Source organism: Colius striatus, chromosome 4, assembly GCF_028858725.1.
Source record: "Colius striatus isolate bColStr4 chromosome 4, bColStr4.1.hap1, whole genome shotgun sequence".
Classification (NCBI taxonomy): domain Eukaryota; kingdom Metazoa; phylum Chordata; class Aves; order Coliiformes; family Coliidae; genus Colius; species Colius striatus.
Window position 1 is genome coordinate 53,190,677 of NC_084762.1, and position 23,677 is coordinate 53,214,353.

The 23,677-nt window shown below is 39.6% G+C and overlaps 1 protein-coding gene across 2 annotated transcripts in view; it reads left to right on the forward strand.

Annotated features, from left to right (window-relative positions):
* DTNA (dystrobrevin alpha) overlaps positions 1 to 23,677 on the forward strand; it is a 189,103-nt gene that overhangs the window by 132,557 nt on the left and 32,869 nt on the right. Inside the window, exons 8-13 of one of the 2 annotated variants that reach the window (XM_061994451.1) lie at positions 2,273 to 2,439; positions 4,671 to 4,795; positions 10,527 to 10,607; positions 12,440 to 12,529; positions 17,899 to 17,976; positions 18,611 to 18,703. In XM_061994451.1, the coding sequence (XP_061850435.1) occupies positions 2,273 to 2,439; positions 4,671 to 4,795; positions 10,527 to 10,607; positions 12,440 to 12,529; positions 17,899 to 17,976; positions 18,611 to 18,703 (634 nt within the window). The remainder of the gene's footprint in view (positions 1 to 2,272; positions 2,440 to 4,670; positions 4,796 to 10,526; positions 10,608 to 12,439; positions 12,530 to 17,898; positions 17,977 to 18,610; positions 18,704 to 23,677) is intronic. The other variant, XM_061994450.1, reaches the window with a different exon arrangement.

The window sequence follows — 23,677 nt, forward strand, 5'->3', positions numbered from 1 at the left end:
ATATTTGCTGTGCTTAGGTACTTATCCTGATCATGTCCTCTCTTCCTGTCCTCTGGATAAGCAAAGAGCACAAGACTTGATCCATTCACACACTTACATTTGGTAAAGTATCAAGGCCACAGCTTTTATTAGCTATGACATATGGCAGCAAAGAAGGAACAGCTTGACAGTTTCCGTTCGTGCAATATTGTTGGCAGGAAATGTCCAGTGCAGTGCAAAATACCAGCCAAGAGGTTCTTACGAAGGATCTCCTCCTAAGCCTACACTGCCAGACAATATACTCTGAAGAGGAAGTCCCAGATTCACCCTTATCCTTTGCTCTTGTGGAAGATGAGGATTTATCTGTGAGATGCCTCTTTATTCCTCAAGGGTTGTCTTTCCCCAAAATGAGTAGATCACAGATTTTAAGATAGTAAAGGCCTATGAAAATCAGCTTTATTGCACAGTGTATGTTGCATGTCCCTGAACAGTAGCATCTTCCTCAGCCTTTCAGCTTCTTGAGCACCTGGGGAAAGGTTCACAGACTCACCGATGTAGCCCTCCAGCCAAACCCTTCATATACTGTTTCCATAGAAGGTGCTGCCACGCTGAAACTGCAGGAGCAAAGCAAGAAAGCTTCTGCATTTCATCTCACTGTGTACACCACCAAATTGCAGTCCACAAACTCTGTACAGTTCCTGGTGTGATTCTAGAGGAGTTCCTTGGCTCCAGTGTAGCCAACTTCTACTGTGAAGAACCAGCATTGACAATGTTAAACAGAAAAAAAAAATGCACAAGAAATGCCATTTTACTGTCTTATGTATCTGGGTGTACTTGCTCTTAACGTGGCATCTCTTGCTCATGATTATCAGGAGGCAATGGTGCTATCAGTCATTATTTCAACACTTTAAATCTAGAAGAAGAAAGATTTTAAAATTGAGAAAGTTTTTACAAAAGTTTTTAAATATTAATTTAGTAAGATAAATAGATTTTTTTGTAAACAATTCTCCAATCCAATATTTTGCCTCAGAGATAGTTGTGTAAGGAGCTTGTTGAATATTCCTGTGTTGCTACTCCCTTGAAGGTTTATCCCTAGCATAGCTGAAGCTTTGGGACACTGCAGGAGAAAAGAAATGGGGGTAGGAGGAAGAACAGATGTGTGTGCACATTAGACAATGAAAGTATTTATACCATATTTCCAATAAGAAAACACGGCTAGTGGAAAGGGAGCCATTTTTTGGCGATAAAATGAGAATGAAGAAGTCATACATGCTCTTGTACTAAATAAATCCCTCTTCCACTGAAAGGCACTAAGGTGGGTAAGATGTTCCCAAATCCTTTTTAGCAACAGAGCCACCTATCTATTCCACCTTGTTCAACCTCTTATCATCCATCCTTGTCTCTCACCAGCTTCGCACTGTTTCCCAGCCTAAGGCACTAACCCTTCCTGTTGTGAAATTCTGGCAAGGAATTAAACCCCCAGCACTGATCCAAATTCTACCAGACTGAACCTTATGACAGAAAAGCAGAAGGTGTCTGGGAAGAAGGAGGCGATCAGTACCCTGTGGTAAATTGGGTACATGTAGTGAAGAGGAACAGAAATAGCACTATTGCCAGGAATGGATTTCAGAATGTCGTGATTGAGCCTTAGCATGCTCAATGACTCGAGTGCTTGTTACTGTCTGTTTTTGAGTGGAACAGAGAACAGAACCACATGGGTTCCTTCCATGACCAGCTTCCCAAATCTGGGCATCCAAACCTAAGTGTTAACTCCATATGTGGGTACCTAAATGACAGCAGTTGTACAGATGCGACAGCAGGAATTAATAGATAACAATATACCTAAGTAAATTTCTGTGCTTCCAGTAATCAGAAAACTGAGTTTGATTTTACCTCCAAGGCACATCATTTTAGCCCTCACAGCACAAGGAAACGTTCAGCTTCCCCTGTAGCAGAGCTGAAGGGTGCAGTGGGTTTTCCCACATATTAATGTAATCTGTCACATATTCAGCTAGACTCTGGACACATTTTTTGCTGCTGCAAGCAGGAGATGCAGTCTTCAGCTCAGAAGTGATGAAGGGTTTGGTGCCCAGTGTAGGACACGGTGCCCAACGTCTCAGCACGGGCTGCTGGGCAGCTGCTTGAGTTTTCATGGGTCAGAGCTGTAGGCAACATCCAACACTGCAGACTGCTAGAGAGAAGGCATTCACCCTTCAGTTCTTTTTGTCTGTAAACTTTTGCTGAGGTTTTCTCTGCTTTGGTTTATAGCTTGGCATTTCTCTTTCCTTTGCAGTCTTCCATCCTGTCGAGTGTTCCTACTGCCACAGCGAGAGCATGATGGGGTTTCGGTACCGCTGCCAGCAGTGTCACAATTACCAGCTCTGTCAGGACTGCTTCTGGAGGGGCCATGCCAGCGGTTCCCACAGCAACCAGCACCAAATGAAAGAGTACACGTCATGGGTAAGGGAAGGCTCTCTCCTAGTTGCAGACTGCTGTGCACTCCAGCCGGCAGAGAAGTCCCTCGCTTGCAGGTCTGAGCAGCTACCTGGCAGCCACCCGGCACAGGGAGGCTACAGCCCAGCTGCCGGTTCACCTTGGCAAGCCCAGCAAGGCTCGGGCCTTGGGAGCCATCGGGAGAGCACAGAGGTGGGAATGGTCTTTTCTGGGTGAGGAGCTGGGATGCCTGCAATGATGTGTGCTGTTGGGAGGGCAGTGCAGGAGGGGCCAGCAGCAGGGCGCCAGGCTCACTGCAGCCTCTCCTGTTCCCAGAGGCCTCATGATAAAATCGTCATTGACTCACTCTGTTTGGCTGTGTGTAAATGAAATGATGAATGCTTAACGCTCATTCATCAATATTTTCAGTCGAGTGGCTGCAGCATATGCATAGTGTTTGGGATGGGCCTGGTGCTGTAGAATTGAGCATGGCTTAGGTCCACAGTAGTGTTTACTGTAGAGAAAAACACACTTTGATATTTTCTTGTTAAACAAAATAATTCAGTGCCTTTTCTAAGCTGAAAGAGAATTATCAACATCTACGTTAACCTTCTCTGAAGGGCATCAGATACAGTGGCTAAGCTCTCTGTGGACTGGAGCAAAGCCCCAGTAGAAGCCCTTGGTCACAGAGCATCCCAGTCCTTTGGGGTTCAAATCCAGACACCGACAGAAAAAATCCTAACTGATTTCAAATATTATACAAGTACATCATTACCAAAAGAAAGAAAATCATGCATATAGCAATAACTCATGTTTGTACATCATTTTGTGTGTCTTTTTTTAAACAAAGTTTTGAAGCTTAACACTTTTAAATGTCTGGTTTTCTGTCAGTGGAGCAGCCGAGGATTAAATGAGACATGATCTTCTCTGTATGCCAGTCACACATCCTTGGCTTTGCACTGCATCCCAGCAGAACTGGGTCTGTAGTTGTTTTTATGGGTCTTAATTGCTACTTGTTGCATAGACACGACTGGCTTGAGTTTAGTCTCTAAATGACTCGCTCTGTAGCTCTGACTCCATTCCTAACAGCAATTTGTGCTATAAAATATATTTTTTTTTTTTGCTGTAACCAGGAAGTTGCAATTATGTAAGTAGGAAGTAATTGGAAAACTTAAGATTTCTGCTTAGCTGAAGACAAAAACGTGACTTCATGCCTAGTGGTCTCAAATGTTTCCTTGTCAGAAACAAATGTTTTGCTTCAAGTTTGAAATTGCATTTCTGTAGCGTTCATTAGCACTTGTTCAAACCTGATTAACATTCTCCATAATGCATCTGTGTTGAGCTTCACATGCAGATTAAAGGTGTTCATGGGTGCAGCAGAATTCAACCGTTCTCGGTTCAAAGTAAGATTGCATTTATAATGAAAGAGAAAAATAATGAACTCTACATATTTAGATTGGATTTCTGAAATAGAAATATTTCATTATTATCTAGATTAGAGTCATAAATCAATGCAGGATGTGTGTGCACAAACACAATACCACTCCTGTTTAGTTACAAAGTTATTTTTATAAATTTCAGTGCGTAGAGCTGTGCTTTGAGGGGAGGAGACAGTGTAAGAATCGTTACCTCTATTTTACTGTCAGAAAATTAAGAAGTGGGTTGAATTACCTCACAGCCTAAAAAGACACTCTAAATCTCTGAGTGAGATTTTCCTTAGAAAATTGTTCACTGCAAAGAGTATCGAAACAATACTAGGAAGCAGAAAATATTAAACTTGGGGTTTTTTTAAGACTCCCCGATGGGATTTCCGGGTGAAAAGCACACTTCTTGCACAGAGACTCACCATCTCTTGGTGACAGCAAGAGTACATCAGCATACACAGGTTTGTTCTGCTTGCACTCCCAAGATGATGAGGTACAAGACAGCTCCAGTCCAGGTGACATGAACTTTGTGCTGTCCTTCATTCAATACTACCTGACTGCAGCATTGCAAAGAACCCATGGCAACTGCATTTGTCCATATAGTTATACCCCCTGAACCTACTCTAAAGGCCCCTGAAGGTAAGAGCTAGCTTACCTCCAAACTGAGCAGTCTTTGCTTTACCAGACTCTCAGGGTGGGAGGGGGGCAAGAGGGATGGATGTCAGTCCGTAGGTATGTAAGCTGTAGAGCTTCCTGTTGTTTTGTGCTTCCTATAGCAGAAACAGTGTGCACCTTACTTGTCCAGATTACCTCTACCTTCCTTGTTCCTCTCAGAAATCACCTGCTAAGAAGCTAACTAATGCACTTAGCAAGTCTTTAAGCTGTGCTTCCAGCCGTGAACCTTTGCACCCAATGTTCCCTGACCAGCCTGAAAAACCTCTAAACCTGGCTCATATTGTGTAAGTATCTGTGTGCTATAGAGAAAGTAAGCTTTGTTGTAGCAGTTGCTTACACTGAGTGTAGATACCATAGCTCTGAACAAAACAGGAGGTATCAAGCTCAATGCATCACAAGTGCAAATTTTCTGATAGGGGTATTTAGTATAAAAATTTTCATCTGGTGTGACTTGTCTTGAAAAGTCAATGGGATACCAAACACTGGGACATCATGTTAGTATGTCCCCATTATCCTCACAAATGTGTGTGCAATTTCATAGTTTCAGCACTTTGGGATGTATTCATGCTGAGAACATTAGTTTTGTCATCTAGACACTCTCAGCTTCAGTGTATTACAGGTATGTCTTGACACGAGGCACCAGAGAAAAGTGAAGTCTTGACCAATTTTGTTGAAGCCGGTGACAGAGTTCTCACTGACTTCAGTGTCTTCACTGTGGCCTCACTGTGACTTTACCCAGCCTGGAAGAGTTATATGAGTCTGCATAAGAAGGGTGACTTTAATTGCCAAGTCACTTTGAGGAGAGTCTATTATCTTTACATTTTGATATTTTGGGAAAGCGAAATTATTTTTTGGTATAGTAGTTTGCGTCATTACTTTTTCTCTGCAGGAGTCAAGAAACTCAGAGCAGAGAGAAAATGGATTTTTGCACAGTGGGGAAATTATCATTTTGGATTGTGTTTTTCTAAAATGTGTGCATAGACCATAGTGGCAGTTGCTCAGATTTTCTCATTTATCAGTTTGGTTTGCCTTTGCTTCCTAGGTCCTTAAAAAAAGCCAAGCAAACAATCACTAAAAAACCAACCCCAAAAGTCAGATTTTCCATTTTTTTCAGGAATAATCAAGACATTGGTTGGAAAAAAGTTACAAAGAAAGCAACTTGGAAAAAATATTCCAAAAATCATGTCTTTCTCTTATCTTCTTAAGAAATCTATGAGAATATCTTAACCATCTTCCATTGTGCTCTGAATGAAGCATTTCAAGCAGCAGCTGTTAAAATTTTATTTGCATGCTCCATATATTGCATGCATATGTCACTAGCTGCTGGAATTATTCTGGCCTGTAATTATTATACATATTTACTTTGGTCAGTATTGAATGATGGCATGAAGCATCTTTAAGGGCAAGTGCACACTGACCATTGTGGGCTGTGCGACACCTGAAAGGTTCATCTAACCTACCTGGCATTTTAAGGCAGATGGTCCTCCTCATGTGGTTATAGCAGAACTTTTTGAAGGCATAAAAAAGCATTCTGCTTTTCAGACACAAGGTGCCTCTGATAGATACATAGTGCCAAATCCCTGTTACACTGGACTGACAGTTAAAACCCCTGCAGTCTGTATGGAAGAGTAATGGGAGGGTGTTGTTCTTCAGAATAAATCATCTGGAGTTGGATCTGCTGAACTACCCCACTGCTGCGCATGGTATAAAAGCCTGGCTCTGCTGGCAAGTCAGTGATTCAGCAGGTTTTGATCTTCCTTAAGTAAAATGGGAGAGACAGAGACTATGAAACTGAAAGGGATGCCTCTGTTCCCTGTTGGCCTTGAAGGCCTGGAGGTATGTCATAAGACAACAGGTAGTGAAAACTGCGTTACTTTGGGTGAATTAAATGCATTTAGGCAAGACAAGGGGAGAGTACCGTAACTGAGTAGGATCCATTCCAAATCTTTTCTGTGAAATTAACACCTTCCCGTCTTCCTAACTATACAGATATAATTTAGAGAGATTGGATGTGAGAACAAACCACCATCTATTTTGTTTTATGATAGCCTTTCTCTTTATTCAGAGATTGAAGGCAATATAATTTGGCAATATATATTGGCTGTAATGATACATGAGTGAAAACCTGTAAGCTGTAGAGGTAGCGTGATCTACAGCATAATTCACATAAATTAAGTGAGGGGAGAGATATGCTGCAGTACCTCATTGAGAATATCTTCTCACTGATGTGATTTTTATATTTAAACGTATTAGAAGTTGAGAGAAACAGCTCTGGGCAGGAATCCAGACAGAAAGGGGTTTATGTGTGCATTAAATGGAAGAATTTTGGCAAGAAGGCAGTATCCTTTTCTTAGCTTCTAGCTTAAACGAGGACAAGTACTCTTTGACATTACTCTACAGCCTTTCCTTTTCATCGCTCTTCCACCTTTAAGTGGTACCAGGCAGAAAGAATGCCTAGGGGTTTTTTTTTGTTTGTTTTACTGGTGCCATACAAATTTTTCAGTTGAGCAAGAAGCACATCAAAGGCTCATCTAGAGAAGCATTTACTAAGGTATCATTAACCTGATGGAGGAACTTGCCACACCGATGGAAGGGTCATTTTTCCTTTCTATACATAAGTTTGGCAAGAAAAAGAAACACCAGATTACAGAGGTGAGAAATGGCTTAGCCAGTGCATTGTGGAGGTGTTTTTCAAATGCTGACCTGACTTAATTTCCACCTAAGCCTGTGAGAGCGTTATTTTTTACATGACCAGCATGGAGCACTTTGTATCCTCTTATTTAATTTGGTTTGTTACTGTGGGTATGTGTTATGCCATAACATGCATTATTGCATAGTGTATTTCAACGGTATTGTTTCCTGCCCCTTGAGGAAAGTTGATTGTCATCACCTCACTTTTATCAGAAAGTTTAATGACTTGACTTACAGAAGTTTAGAAATAACCTTAGAAAGATTTATGTCTATTGGCAATATCTGAATTTTCCTTTGCTGTACCACAAAGTCTGCTGTTCTTGCCTTATCACATCACACAACTGTAGATTTTGAACATCCATTTGATATTCAAGCTGTACCTGAGGAATGTGACTGTGGGTATCAGCCTTTAAAAAACCTGCCTTGGGAAAGCTCAGATTATTATAATATATAATATAATAATATAATAATATGTAATATGTAATATATACTATATAATATATCATATCATATATGTATATGTATACATATACATATACATGTGTATATCATATGTATTATGTATTATAATTTTCATCATATAAGAATTGACAAACTAATGCTAATCACAAAACCTTAGCAAAGCCTTGAAGTTTATGGACATTTGTACACGAGAGTAGCTCTATATTTAAACAGATCAATGACCTTTCATGTGCAGGGGCTCTCATGCTTTTTGCAGAATCAGGGCTCTAAGAGTGGAATATATCCAATGCACTACTTAGACCACATACGTATTAAACTGACAATTTAATTAATGATCTCTTTTCCATTTCATTTTGGCTGCAAAAGAGATACTTGGTGAGTATTTTTCTTCTTTAGTACACTTATGGAGGAAGAAGCTTGGAAGAAATGCAATAATCTAATTATTACCAATCGATAACTTTTTATCGGAGTCCAGACTGAAATAAATAATTGTCTTTGAATACAGAGACAGTGAAAGAGAAGAGCAGTTTTGGAGATTGGAAACTTTCTCTTCCACCTCTACTTTGAGATAAAGTTTAGAGAGGATGTTAGCCTGAAGTGTGTATGCGGTGATCTACTGACGTCCATGGGTGCCGCATACCCACTTCATACTCAGTCAGCAGAGGTGGACTGGGTGCAAGGCAAAGCAGAGCTGAGCCCAAGCTGAGCTCTCCAGAGAGAGAGCACTCCTCCTGTCTCCTTCTCTGGGACAGTGTTGAGAACCAGCCTCTCCTCCCTTCTACTCTGCTATTTAAGACTCCACAGTTGGACCCATTTTTCAGAGACCCCAGCCTGTGCCCAGTTAGTTTTCATTTGTGTTCACTGGGCAGTGATTGCATTGAGAAAAGGAAAAATGCAGTAATCGTGTAGTTGGTGTGAACTATTTCTCCTACATCAATAACCAGTTTACAATTCCCAGGCAACAAAATACAAGTTGCTTATGCATTAAATAAAATTGGTTTCTAACTGTTCTCTCGAAGTTTATTTTCAAATCTCTGTATTTCAAGACTGATAACCACAATGGCCTTTCCAGTAGATTGGCTCTTAACGTGGCATCATCCAAGCTCTTCCTAGCTCTGATAAAGGAATCCATGAAAAATAATATTAAACACTTCTCCATAAGTACAGAGCGCACAAAGTGCTGCTTCTCAAACTTGTGACTGACCAAAACTGGAGTTTTTCATGTGGGTCTGCAGATGCAGGGTTAGCTAAAACTGTATTTTCGTATAAATAAATAACATGCCAAATCCTACACCTTTCTATTCTGAGTTTTAAACTTCTTATAATCAAAGTGGTATTGTCATGCTGAGAAATCCATTTTGGCTTGTCAAAGGCCACATTTATGCTAATGTTCTAACAGTTAGAGAATAAGAAATAAAACATATAGTTCACTTCTGTGCAAAAATAGCTTTCTTCATTTCTTACAAATGGTTTGGATGACTGATTGTCTTTCACAATTGGAGCCCAGTGAGTGTTTTGCAGGTGGATACTATATTTTGATTTGCACATCTGCAGAACACAAGGCAGATCTTTCACATAGCTTAAAGGGGATATTAACCACCGTGAAATCTAAGCAATTTGAAGTCTGCATTATATATGGCTTCAGGTTCTGTTTGCATCTGATTGAAAGCCTTGTGATTTTAATAACATATTTTTCATTTTTTCCAGAGTGTCTATATTTTTTGCCCAATGTTGCATAGGAAGTCCATTAAGGAGGGGAAATTTCTCCTTAATGGATATAGAAGAAAAAACTATGCACAAAATATTTTTTAAGAGTAGACAGTAAAGAAAGCAAAGGAAATTTTCCTTCTCATTTCATTTTTAGTGAGAGCAGGAAATAATGTAGTAATAAACCTATCATTATTAATGGGTCCTCTTAGACTAGATACTTAAAATTTTGACTTAGGGGTTCAATACACCACTTGAAAAGTTTTACAGTCAAACCAGTTTAGTACTATATGTATTTTATGGGTATGCTGTGGTCACTATGTGGATAGGGTAAGATGGAGCTTAGCACCAAGGATAACCTCATGAAAAGGTAACTTATTGGCAGCCACCTACTGCAGAACTCTGTGCTGCCACGTTAAACCTGATACCAGTGCACAGCCTAGCTGGTTGAAAGCAGTAGCTGCACCCTGGAATACAGGCTCTGGAAGGATAAATGGCATAATGGTTATTTTTCCAAAGCAGGGGTGGCGGGCTGGGAAATCAAGCAAGTTGCTTAAAACTCACCTCAGCACACATGCAAAAGCATTCTTTCTTTCCAGGCTTAGGTAACAGTGTGTTTTTATCAACTTCTGGTCAAAAATAGAGCATCTTTAATTTGAAACTGTTGCTACTTACAGCAGAAGATGATAGTAGCAATGTTACCTTTACAAAAAAGGAACAGGAGGATCTCATTAATATTTACAAGTATATAAATGGTGGATGTCAGGAGGTTGGGGTATCCCTTTTTTCTGTTGTATCTAGTGACAGGACAAGGGGTAATGGGATGAAGCTGGAACATAAAATGTTCTATTTAAACATAAGGAAAAACTGTTTTACTGTGAGGGTGAGGGAGCCCTGGCACAGGCTGCCCAGAGGGGTTGTGGAGTCTCCTTCCTTGGAGGTCTTCAAGACCCACCTGGACACATTCTTGTGTGACCTGATCTAGGTGGACCCACTTCTGCAGGGGAGTTGGACTAGATGGTCTCTAAAAATCCCTTCCAACCCTACCATTCTATGATTCTATGAAAAAGCCCATTTAATTCTCTGAACATGCAGTTGCTGATGAATTTTGTTTTGTGCAAAATCAATGCAACTGAATTTTTTGCCTTCTTCTAGGCCCCCCCGACCTGTAACCAGCATGAACGACACACTCTTCTCCCACTCTGTTCCCTCAGGAAGTCCTTTTGCAAACAGAAGGTGAGTTGTTGTCCTAATCTATGTTAAACTATTCTATGACAGTCGTGCAGGTTTCAATGTTCAGTTCCCCTGAGAAATAACAAACCCAAAATAAAATCAACAGACACAAGCAGAGAAATGTCTTGGTTATTTCTAACTGTTGCTGAGATATGTGGACAGAGAGCTGGAGTTTGGGCATCCCAGGCAGAGCACAGTACTTTGATTCTCATTTGAACCAATACATTCTGCTAAATGTGCTCATGTACAAACTAGGCACCCTCCTAGAGAGGCTGAAAACGGGTTGCTGGTGAGAAGCTATTTTGTAGCAGCACCTTGGGAATAGAAACTGGGACATGCCATTGCCTACTAGGAATGTCTGCATCCCACTGCAAGATATGATATGAACAAAGAGAAAATGTGTTCATTGCAAAATGCAACAAGACATCCTTATTTCTGTTGAACTGTTCAGATTTTCATTAAAGACTATGAGAGAGAGAGTGGTTTTGTCATACGGTGACCCTTCAGAAAAGAAACCAGAGAAGAGTGGTCAGAAACATTCATCTCAAAGAAAAGGAGCTTGCAGATGAATGTACATTTGGGCTCAGTTTTTTGGTTCACGTAGCTAAACTCTGTGTGTAGCATTTGCCAGCTCTTTTACCCAATCTGTGTAAGCCTACCAATGCACATTTTCCTGCTATATTGGGGAGAATGAGAGATATGTCTTCTTTGGGCTCATTTTATTGCTTGTTTCCTGCTGTACACATCAGTGCTTCAGTGTTCCTGTATAACCAAACACAATATCTAAGTATGCATGGCTGCGTTTTTTAACACCAAAGCCAAACCCTCGGTGTACCACACTGCAATCTTTGGTTTGTGAACTTTGTTACCATGAGCTGTAAGCTATAAGCTCTTGTTAGCTTAGTGCAAGTAGCTGTTGTGTGTGACTTGGATGGTTTTTGAATGCCAGTCTCAAAGCAGCCCCCAAGCCCAGATCTGCTGCCTTTACAGACAGACTGCAAATATATATTAATTTCTGTTGTTGAAGTATACAGAATTACAATTCCATGTAGCAGGGTAAGTCAGGATGGTCTATTTGTGGCCTCTCCAGGACAGATCATTAAGAGCGGCGCTCTTTAAGCATGTAGCTGTTGCTTCTGTTTATCCCCTGGAAGTCCCCATTCTCATTCAGCAAAAGTATGCTTTGTCATTTAGGCCAGGGACCTGCAGTAGTAACCACAGCACAGTCTAGTGTACTACTTACTTTTTCCTTGTATGTGAAAAAATCCTGATTATTTTACTTCTGTGTTCTGTAGAAATTCAACCAACCATATTTAACTATCAGGATTAAACATATATGGTCCCTGAGCCATTAGAATCCCTTTTCTCCTAGAGGAAGTACTCCTTGATGGAGACCACCTCAAAGGCAGGAGACAATAAAAACAGCACAACCATAGGTATCCAAACTTCCTTATAAGTGGACAGCAGAATGTCCTTACACAGCAGAAAGTTTCCATGAAGTGGCAGTCAGTTTTGACTTTTTTAGACTTAACAGTACCCCGATACATAAAGCAATTACACTGCTTGTATATTAAATTTTTTTGTAACTTTTGTTTCATTGCCCTAGCAGGTTTTAAGTGCTTGACAGCTTGTTCTCGTTACTTTCATTTTCATCTCTTATAAATTTAATTTGCATCCTTTTATTCGAAAGACAGAGCTCCCTGCAAACTGCCATGTCAGGGTCCTTTCCAAATGGCTGGAAATTGTATTTATAGTAATGAACCCACTCTGAACACGCTGCTCTCTGTGTCTACTTTTTAGGATATTAACAAGGTTTCATTGTTTGAATCATTCAGGTTACTTGGGGGTACAAATGCAGCCAGTCCTGTGGCTGATGAGCATTCTCTTATAAAGCTGTATGTAAATCAGCTTCACAACAATTCACGGTCAGTATAAGAGCACTAACCCACTAATCGCCGTAGCTCTGTAGCTCCTGCACTAAATCATTAGCAGTTCTGCTAAACTACTAAAGATACTCTTTAAGGATAGCTCTGGTGGGCTAGAGGGTTTCTGTGGCTCTAATTAGTCTTTTGAATAGACTTCCTGCTGGCTGTGGACTTCGCCAATTTCTCTTGCTTCTGCACAGCACAAACCTTTCACTTTACCCTTTCACATAGAATGAGTGTGGAAGTTGGAAAAAATGTTTTTGAAAACAGAAAAAGCTACACCTTTATGGTTTCATCCTCGGCGTATGGCTGGCCTGCTGTGTTCCTGCCCCAGGAACAAAAGAGACTCGCGCGAGAGCCTGGAAACCGCCTCAGGTCTCACAGCCAGGCTCCTCTTCCTCTTCCACAGCCCTTGCTGCTGGTGGTTACTGTTCTGCAGTTAGCATCACTTGCCAATAACCTTCCCCAGACCTTTCAAAATGCTTTGCTTTTCAAAATGGCCACAGAGAAGAAGGATCTAAGTCTTACTGAAGCTAATGAAGACTTCTCATTTACATAGTGAGCGCTGGATTTGGACTGATGCCTCTGATTGCTGCACGCTTTCTCCAGCATTCCCTCTCATCTTAGTGACCTAAAGGAAGAGCCTATTTTATTCTTCATTAAAGAAATACGCAGCTGGACAAGAACAGCTTCCCCCGCCCCCTTTTTTTTTTTTTTACTGTGGAGTGTAATAACCTTTCTTTTATTCTTCTTTGATTAATCCATGACCATTAGCTATAATTCAGTAAGGAAGTACTGAGACCGAGGTACTTTTCTGCTAAATGCCAAGTTCTTCAATCTATATTAGACCAGTAACAGTATCTTCATTCATTCTTTTAGGTTTTACTGTTATTATTGCCCTGGGAAAATCAGGCCTCATTAGTGGAAGCTCATCCTCTCATACATCAGAGAAACAGACTATGACAGCTCTGTTTGCAAGTGCTCTGATCTTAGATTAAATGCTCCATGATTCATATTATAATAAAAATTATACAAACTTGGGATAACAGTTCTGTCTGAACATAATCAACACTAAAAGCTCTGCTGGCTGTGTTTCTACTGCAGATAACTTATGGTTACTTTAATTTGTGTTGCAGTCTAGTCCAGAACTTTCAGATAGCTTTGAAGAAAGTTTTTGTGTAATTAGAATGTTTATGCAAAGAAGATTTGGCACTGACTGTCATTTGTAGCATTCCCGTGGTCTTTCTTTCAGCTAGTTGTGTTCACATAAGAACATTGCCATTCACAGCCCGTTTTGTCCTGTAGCAGGAGACGCTGAATTGATCACACCAAGTCATTCCACTACCGGAGCTGGATATGGTCTCAAGTTCAGCACAATATCATCTTCATTTCTACATTCATGGGTGAAAAAGGGAAACAAACTGGGAAGGAGAAGTTTTTTGATAACGAGTAAATACAATGACAAATTGTAGGAAACAACTGAAAGGAGATGAACACCGTTCTTTGCAGTTTCATTGCATCTGAAGCACCAATTTTGAGTGGGTATGCAATTATCCCAAAGCTCAAAGGTGTTCAGATGCAGGCTTTCCCTGAGATGCCTCTTGCTTTTTTCAAGCCTCTTCAGGATCAAAAGCCCTTAAAATTTCTTTGCTTGCTTTGCTTTGTTTGAGCCCCCATGTCTGCAAGAGAGCTTTCTTGAGCAGGTTGACATAAAAGTTACAAGCACCTTCCTTCTAAATATATACAGCGTGCAAATCGATTTCAACGATATGCTCTGTACTGCTCAAGAACAACTTTAGAGTACTTAGAAAAGAAGCAGCAACAAATCTGTCATGTTCTCCCAGATACCAAATCAGTCATTTGCAGTATTGACAGCTAATAAATGATTAAATGCAAAAGACCTGCAACTTTTTTACTGTAGCTAATACTCAGTTTTTAATCTCACATTTGTGTTTGGGATCTCTGATTACCTAGAGGGCAGGAAACAAGGGAATATTGCTGAAGAGCAGGTAGTGCCTTCGCCAACTAAATGAACTGGATATGCCATGTCAAAATTGGTAAATTGAGCATTATAGAAACTTTTATCCAGTCAAGAGGAATAACTCTATGTCCTGAATTAATACTTTCTTCCTTATTTGGATTCTTTTGTTCCCCAGCTGCAGTCTGTCAGTGCTACCTTAAAGTACATAGCTACCATAGTAATGGATACAGTCTCTTTCTCGTTCTTAATAAATGTCTTTAAGCTATTGAATTATAGGGCTAAAGTGGAATAAGGCGAAACAGGATGTTTTTTCTTGCATTTTTCTCAGGCTTCCCTCATAGCTAATACACTTAGCTTTTCTAAAGAAGTAATAAAGTGGAATAAAATAGAGGGATCCAGTGCATTCTGCTGAACTTGAAATTATGTGGCAATTCTGTGGTAGATAGAAAGAGTGCACTATGGTATCAAATGCCCAGAGACAAGGAGAAATTGAGTCGTCTTTAATGCTGAGTCAGAGTAGCTGATGCCTTTTTGGAGCTCCACATAAAAGCTAAAAAGAATTGGATATTCTACCTGGGCATAGCGAGAAAGTAGGCCAACATTCTGGACAACTGCTAACTTATGTTTCTGTCTCAAAGGAGCATGATAGGCCTGAACTGCATGTTGCCTTCATATGTTATTTTCAGAACAAGATGAGAATCCTTTTTATTTCATTGGCCATATTCTCCCTACTAAAGGAAAGGTTTTTATGTCTGATTGTTTAGCAGCCAGGAAGACACTAAGATGGTACAACATTTACAGCAATATTGTTAGCTCTACGTCTTCTTAGACATCTCTTCAGAGTTGGAGGTTTTCTCACTTAATTTGAATGGGGAAGCATATTTTGTCTTTTTACAAAACATTCCATTTTAAGAGGATGTTCCAGCTGACAGGACCCAGAGAAACTTACTGTGCCCAAAGCAGTCTCTGAAGCATTATCTGTATTTTGGGAAATATGTGGAGGATGGAGGATTATTTCTAATGAGAAATAACTAGCATGTCAAGAGCAAATTATATCAAACCAAACTAGTTTATTTCATTGACAGGATAACTGGTCCAGTGGGTAAAAAAGAAGCAGCAGATATGATAGAGATTGACTTTAAAAGGACATTTGACATAGTCCTAGATGTTACAGAAGTACCCAAAGGAAATAAGGACTAGGGGAAATTAGTATAAGAGCAACACTGAAAATCAGTTATTATGTTTTCAAAAGTTTACTGTTGTTCCAGGAGGAGGACAAATCAACTGGGATTCTTGAAGGCTATCCTAAGTCAGACACTATGCACTATTTCTTGTAATGACCTAGTGGGAGCAATAGAGTAAGTGTATGCAATTTGTAGACGGTACAAAGGTTGAAATAGTTATGGGAAGGAGTGCTTGGAGAGCAATTTCTAAAACAAAAATGAGCTCAGTAGCAGTAATAGTAATTGACATCCAAATGATCTGAAATGAGTTAGAGGAAACTCAATAATTATAAGTGAAAAGTGCTGCAGCAAGGAAGCAAATGATCAAATCAAAGATGGAGCATAATTGGGTGGACAGAAATATTTTAACAGAGGACCTAGTGGTTGCAGTGAGCCACAAACTACTCGAAGTCAGCAATACAATTGTTTGGTAGCATCTGACACTGGGACATGATGTGGAAAGCCAATAAAACTCAGTCCTTGAAGGAAGAGACATCTACCTGGAGATTTGCACCCAGTGTAGGGCAACATTACGAGGACAAATATGCTAACCGCCATGACAGAGTCCATAGGAGATACTCAAACATCAGAAAAGCTTAGAAAACAACTCATAAGAAGAGGTTGGAAGATGTGAATTTGCTTAATCAATTAATAAGGAAGTGGTCATTTATAGACATAGTATCATGAGTAACATTTGCTTGCATGTCCATACACCCCTAGCTCTGTTCCTTCTGGAGCATATGAGAGGAGATATTACAGTTGGTACACTGCATTGTTAGAAAGCAAAACACAAAATCTACCCTGGGGTCTTTGGTGTCCCATTGTGGCAATATATGTATCTTTAAAGAACCTAAAGCAGTATTTTCAGCTGAAATAGCACACCCTGTACACCTTGAATGCATTTTCCTTCTGTAACTGGGAAGAAAACATGGGAGGAAAACGTATCCTTCTAGACGGATAAAATGTTCTAGATGGAACATGTTTATCTACATGGATATCACTTCAGTGGAAGCACAACACACAGAAGTGGCATGCTTATGGGCATACAAATATGAAGCAGGCATTTTTTTCTTGCTCTGCAGTATAGCATCTCATTCAGCTATCTTCCAGATTTATTACAAATCAATAGGACTTGGGTTCTTAGGAGACCCTTCAGTACCATTCTTTTCAGAACTCAACTGCCAACCTTGACCTCCCAAAGAGAGAGGAATGGCCATTCACCTTCTACTACTGAAGTCCTTATTTGTCCCAGTATTAAAAGTTTGGATCTTTAGTCTGTCACGGCCATATCAGCTCAGATTTATCATGCACTACAGTTGTGCAACATCAGCTGCCTGTACACACACGCGTATGCTCATAAATACACCTGGATGCACAGGTTGCATGCATGCTCGTGTGCCCATCTTTTGATCAAGGGCATTTACAGTATCAGTCACTAAACCAAAAATAAAGGTGAATAATTTTTAAAATTAAGAGAGTAAAATTTTCGTTTGTTTGTTTTGTTGTTTTTTAAACCAAAAATGCTGCAACTTGAAAGAAAAACTAACTTTTAAATAGCTCAATTTTTAGCCACTCTTATCTTAAGTACTTACTAGCATCGGTATTTTAGCGTTGAGAAAGATGTGGTTTGTGGTTACTGCAATCCATTGAATACTGCAGTACAAAATAGAAAAATTGGGTTTGATGAACTTTTTTTTAAAATAAATAAACAGAAGAACAGTACTACTGAAAATTAAATTAGCATGTCCCCCAACGTTGGATATAAGTAAGCACATTTGCATAGATTATTGAAACTGTCTTACAGCAAATGTGAGAAGCAATTTAGCTGTTTTAGCTTTCCCAGCTTGAAGTGTGCATTTCAGATGATGTTTGCCTTGGACTCCACCTGGAAACTACACAAGCCTTCAGCTCTCCATTTGTGAGAGAAGCACATTTTGTTTCTCTTTTCTGTAGTGAAGGCCTTATAGTTTGCTTTTGGAGAACAGAAGGGAGAACTCTAATTCCTGCCTTAGCATTTCCTGGAATTTTCTAAAATGTCTTTATAAGCTTCTGTTGTTATTTCTGTTCAGTCAAGGGCACTTGAACGAGTTTCTCCAAACTGTTCTCTAATTCATTTCAGACATCACTGTTTACCCTGTTCTTAGTTTTCTTGTCTTATTAACTAGCTCTCCTTCCAAGAATACTGAAGTAGAGCAGAGCAAACTGCTGGCTAGGGCTGCTCCAGCTTTCTTGAAAGGCAAAGGGTAAGTTAAAGAGAGAGTGTGTTTATAACTTGCCCTAATACGTATTAACCAAATCATTTTCCTCTCTTCCTCCCACTTGTAATGTATTCTATAACAGCCTTTCCTGAGATAATTGTGATAACCAGTTAACCCAGTGATCTAAGTAGGGCATGTTTAATATTTTTATGTACACCTGGATGTGTGAGGTCTTGCTCAGACACTTGCAAGTAAATCCGCCTTGTGATTTCAGTACGTTAATCATGTGCGTAACGTATATTTAATGTATGTATGCCATACATAGTATATTAAAGCAAAGAGTACTAACCTCACAGTCCGATGTATTTTGAAATAAATGGTACTGTACAGTTCCATTCCCTGGCCCAGTGGGGCATCTCACTGATTTCTGAGACCGGCTCTGTAATTGAGTGGGATCCTACCATCCTAAGCCACTAAATACTTAACATATAAATTACAATAATAACAAAATAACTTCTGCACTTGTTGGTTTGTTGTTGGCTTTTTTTTTTTTCTAAGAACACTTAAGTATTCACTCCTAAGTTCCCATTTCACAATCTCACTTGTTCCTGCTTTCTCTGTTTATTTCCTTCTCTCTGTCTGTCCGGATCGCTCCCTCTCTCCCCTGACCTCATTTCAGGTTACAGTACAGCCTCGATGTGGCAGACAGGTTGGCCGATGAACATGTACTCATCGGGTTGTATGTCAACATGCTGCAGAGCAACCCCACACGGTTAGTGCAGGTTTGGCACCTTTGGGGAACCCAGGAAAGAAAGGGACATTGGTTGCCCAAGTGCTCTCACTGTTTACACCTGGCTACAGGCTGAAGTAGCTCTTTATGAGCACTAACCTAAAAGAAATGCATATAAACATGGGGTATGTCCTCCCAAAGTTGGTGGATTGTGGCAATTGCTATTTGTCTCTTTAGTGATGTCAAGTAGCAAGGTATTGCGAGTAATTGCTTAGGTAAGAATGGCTGTACAAATTGATTTGGGATACTGAGCTCTAGTCAGTGCAGGACGTGGTGGTGGCACAGGAGTCTTCATACAATGATGGTAATAACATACAAGGTAATAACTTTTGAGTTGATATGTAACTTGTAGTTTCACCTTACCTTGAAAGTAAGAAAAGATAATAGTACATAAATAATGATAATAGGAATTTGTTTATTAACCTGGTGAAAGAAGGAGTTCATTTCCATTTTTACATGTCAGGTATTGCTTTAAATCTGCCCGATTTCTAAATTTGCATTCATCACATTCAGACTCAAGTATCACAGGTTTTTGAATGATGTCTTCAGCATAGCTCATGGTTTCTGCTAGAGTGAATATGGAGCTGTGTCAGCTAAAGCCACGTGCTGTCCTAAGCACCTGCAGATGGTTATGGCAGCAGACCACCCGGGGAGGGAGAACGCTGGCTCACCTCTCCAACTGCAACAAAACTCCAGACTTCACAGCTCTTTGCCAGCAAGGGGGTGTGCGCTGTATTATATGGCCCTAGAAAATGTGGCACTGGACAGAAAACTCTGCAGTGTTTCCAACAAGACTTACTCGTATGTGGTTTCTTTTTCTCATAATGAGCCCTTCAGTTTCCTGTACTGATATTGCAGAATATTTCCCAAGTCAGGAGAAACTCTCCAGTTACTCATTTATGTAGAAGGCAACAAACAACTTCATTTGGGAGGGTGAATGGTGTGGTTCTCTGCAGTCTTATAAAATTCACTTCTCTATGTAACTGCAGGTTAAAATGGGGATAATTTGCCATGCCCAGTGAAAAACAAAAAGTCTGCCTTCACTATTCTGGCCCTGCTTCTCTACTCTGTAGCCCACTGCAATGTGCCAGTAGGGGGGAAAAAAAAGACAAGCTAACTTTTAGTGAGAAAATGAAAGCTATTTCTTCAATAACATTTTAAAAGATACTTTCATTCCTGGAGAAACACTTCCAAAAAATGCTGCTGGGGCCATATGTCCCATCTGTGACTGAGGACAGGAGTATGCTAGCAAATACCAGTTTGACAGGGAGAAGGAAATGTGGCCTTGCTTACCGGAAGTGGTTTACTTGATAAAGTTGTTCAAGAGGTGAGCAATTAATGGACATGGTTTAGAGTATTTTTTGGTGCTAGGTGAGTTTGCCAGGCATGACATTTTGGATGCCATCTCTGTAATTCATTTAGCTTCAGTGAGGACCAACGGTTTGATCCTTTTATGAGTGCCTGGCCTTATCTTCACTGTCTTTGTCCTCTAAATTTTATCCAATATCTTCCAACTTATGGGATGAAGCTAGAACACAAAAAGTTCCATTTAAACAGAAGAAAAAACTATTTTACTGTGAGGATGAGGGAGCTCTGGCACAGGCTGCCCAGGGAGGGTGTAGAGTCTCCTTCCTTGGAGATCTTCAAGACCCGCCTGGATGCATTCCTATGTGACCTCATCTAGACGTACCTGCTTCTGCAGGGGGATTGGACTGGATGATCTCTAAAGATCCCTTCCAACCCCTACCATTCTATGATTCTATGAACTTCAAGGTTTTGAGCCAGCCTCACCCAGTCATAGAACATTTGTATCCAAGTACACACATACACATGATGTGCCATAACATCCTTCAAATTTAATGTTTTTGAAGGGTGAATGGCGAGTAACTGATAATGTCCTTAATTGTTTAAATAACTGATGCAAAGTGTATTACATAACATCTGATTACTGACATTTAATCACTGCAGTCACAGCATCCTCAATGAGAAACAGTCTTGGTTGCTTATATAAGATACCAATTAGATTTTGACAGATACATAACTGAGAGGGACAGCAGTCTTAGTCATGCATCAGATCATGCTGCATTACCATTTTCTACTTTGTTGCAATGAGACTGCTCTTAGAGAAATAATTTGATAAACACTAGAGTAGCAAACACAGTGTTGCTATCATGAAGCTGCTGCGTGACACCAGTTTCCAGGGGAGATAGGTGAGGCTTCTGCAGGAGGCTCAGCTGCTGGTCTCATATACAGGCTGGGGTGGCATCTTCAGGCAAAGGTGAGCCCCTTCTGCCTCTGACCCAAAGTGGCTGAGTGCAATTTGCACAAAATACACAGAGCTCTGTTACAATGGTGTGGAATCCAAGTTATTTAACCCTGCAGCTTAACAAGATTTGGTAACCTGAGTAAAGCACATAGTTAACCACAATGAGACAGCTCCTGATTGAGGTGAGGTTGCAGCTAGCCAGCTCAGCCATTTTGTCTGCCTGCAAAAATACCACGTGTAGATACACATACCTGCCATCACATATTTTCAAGTGCTAGTGGCAGTGACCCAAAAGTGAAAAGAGGACCTTTGTCTGCAAGAAAAACCTGCGATCATAATTCATAAAATTATCTGAAGAGCTATACAGTAACATTTCAGAATAAAACAAGGTGAGTTTTATTAGATAGCGAGTCAGGCTAAATTCTCTTCTCTTTGTTTCCTTTAAACAGCTGGGAACTGGTAGACACTGGCATGCTGGCCAAGTGCAAGAAATGAGATGGACCATGAAAAGAACAACTATAAGGAAAATGAAGCAAGTCACTCAGATTAGAAATGAGACTGTATTGAGTTTTTCTACTTGGAAGGAAAAGATGAAAAGAGGAGGACAGTGTAAAAAGATATAGCTAATAATCAGTCCAATATAGCCCAGTATAACTTTTTTCTGTTTTAAGTGTAGCTAGTATTTATATTTTTGAGCAAGAGGTTAAAGTAATTTGCTTATCTTTATTTTTCATCTGCAGATTTTGATACCGCAACTAGAAGTACAAGTTTTCCTTTCCATCCCTTGTGGGCTAATAAGCTATTTGAGAGTTTTAAGAATCCACTATTCTGGGGCAAATTAAGAAAGAAGACAAAGACTTACTAATCATTTGTAGTAAATGTATGGGTAGAAAAAATATCCCTTACACATATGTTTTGTTAGTTCCATCACAAAGTGTGTTTTCTCATTTAAAAGTAACACTTGATAATTAATTTAGTTCATCTTTAGTGCATGAGTCTAAAAAAAAAACTTTTAGCTGCACACAGTTTTCCTTTTAATTTCTATAAGTTGGAGACTTTACCTAGTTTTGAATTACTTCCACATATTTCAGTCTTTTTCTTTTCAGATGCAGAAGAAAAAAAGATAAAATATAAGTAGGAGGTTATTTTGTTCCACAGAGAAGTTATTTTCTGTTTTTTTTAGTGCCACACTGTGTAATACTATGGCAAGTCATACTTCTGTATTGTAAAAGTGCCATGCTGTACATGTATGGTATTTTTAAAATTGTTAAGAGGGCATGCATGATGACATGGTGGTAGGAAGGCTGGTCTAATCTTTCCTCTTTCATGGAACATTCAGAGGCTCACTGATTACAAAGGAAATGTGTAGACACTTGATTCCCTTCCAAGGAGTTAGTTGGTGTGATTATGGCCATGTACCTGAGTGCTATTAAGATTTTTTTATGGTAAAATCTTGGTGATTCTAAAATAAATGGCAAATCAACAATAGTAGAGTGCTCAGGTGATGTGTCTCAGTTTTAAAGCATCTTAAAAGCAGGACAATTTTGAAAGTGTCACAGATGAACTAGCATCAGAATACAGCCCTGAGGCTTAGGGACATACCCTTTAATTTGTCCATATTTTTGACAATAAATTATTTATTAGGTGAGGGTTTGTAGAATAAGAGCATATCATGAAGATCATGCTGGTATCTCTGTTGCAAAAATTTCGCAAGAGGCTGACATTTCAGAAAATTTTCTAATCAATGGTGATGTAATTTTAAGACCATCAGGAGACGTGCGTATCACCTATTGTAGGGTGCCTGCTGCAGAGCAGCCTGATTTGACACATGTAAAGCCTGAGAAATAGCCAAGATCCTCCAGTGTTACTCCTTTGTTGACAGCCTATTGTATTTTTCACCCTTTACTGGTAATTTTGATGTCTCTTTTTTATGGATTTCCCCTAGACTGTATGGTATTACATAGATCAACTAGAGCCTAAAAAAATATTGGACATTAACTCTACTGAGTTATTAATAAACAAATATTCTGAATTATGATACTACTGCCAGACCAATTATTGCTAATATTTATAAAATCTTTAAAGATATTGATCACTAATGGAGAAGTGGCATTAAAAACATTGTTCTACTTTTGTAAAAAAGAAGGATCAGCAGCAGGATATTTGTGTGTAAAATGTTCAATTTCTTTCAAAAGGATGCCTGAATAATTCTCTTGAGGGTCTCAAATTCTGCACACATAATAAAACTTGTGCGTATTTCACTGTATCATTGTGAATTTGCTGAAGTAAAACAGAAGTGAGTTATGGCAAACCAGAACTCTGAGAATAAAAGTCTTGGTAGTCAAGGCTAATGCTGCTGTGCATACCTTGGCACTTAATGAATCACATAGGATAGGTACATTCCAGAACTAAATTTCTCTCAGACATTGAAATTTAATTTACAAGGCTTGAGGGCCAGTGATTTGTGGCATTCATGGACCAAATTTGACATGTTGCTCCATCTATTTTATGACATCCACCTATACATAAATATACATGAAAGCCACTAAAAAGCAAGTAAGAATCAAAAAGCTGCAGTGACTTGTTTCATTCAGTACAGTCATCGTCATCACATCTCAGAACTATGTTGCAGTTTGTGGTATTCCAGCAGGCATAACTGTAATCCATTATTTTTCCAGGATGGATAATAT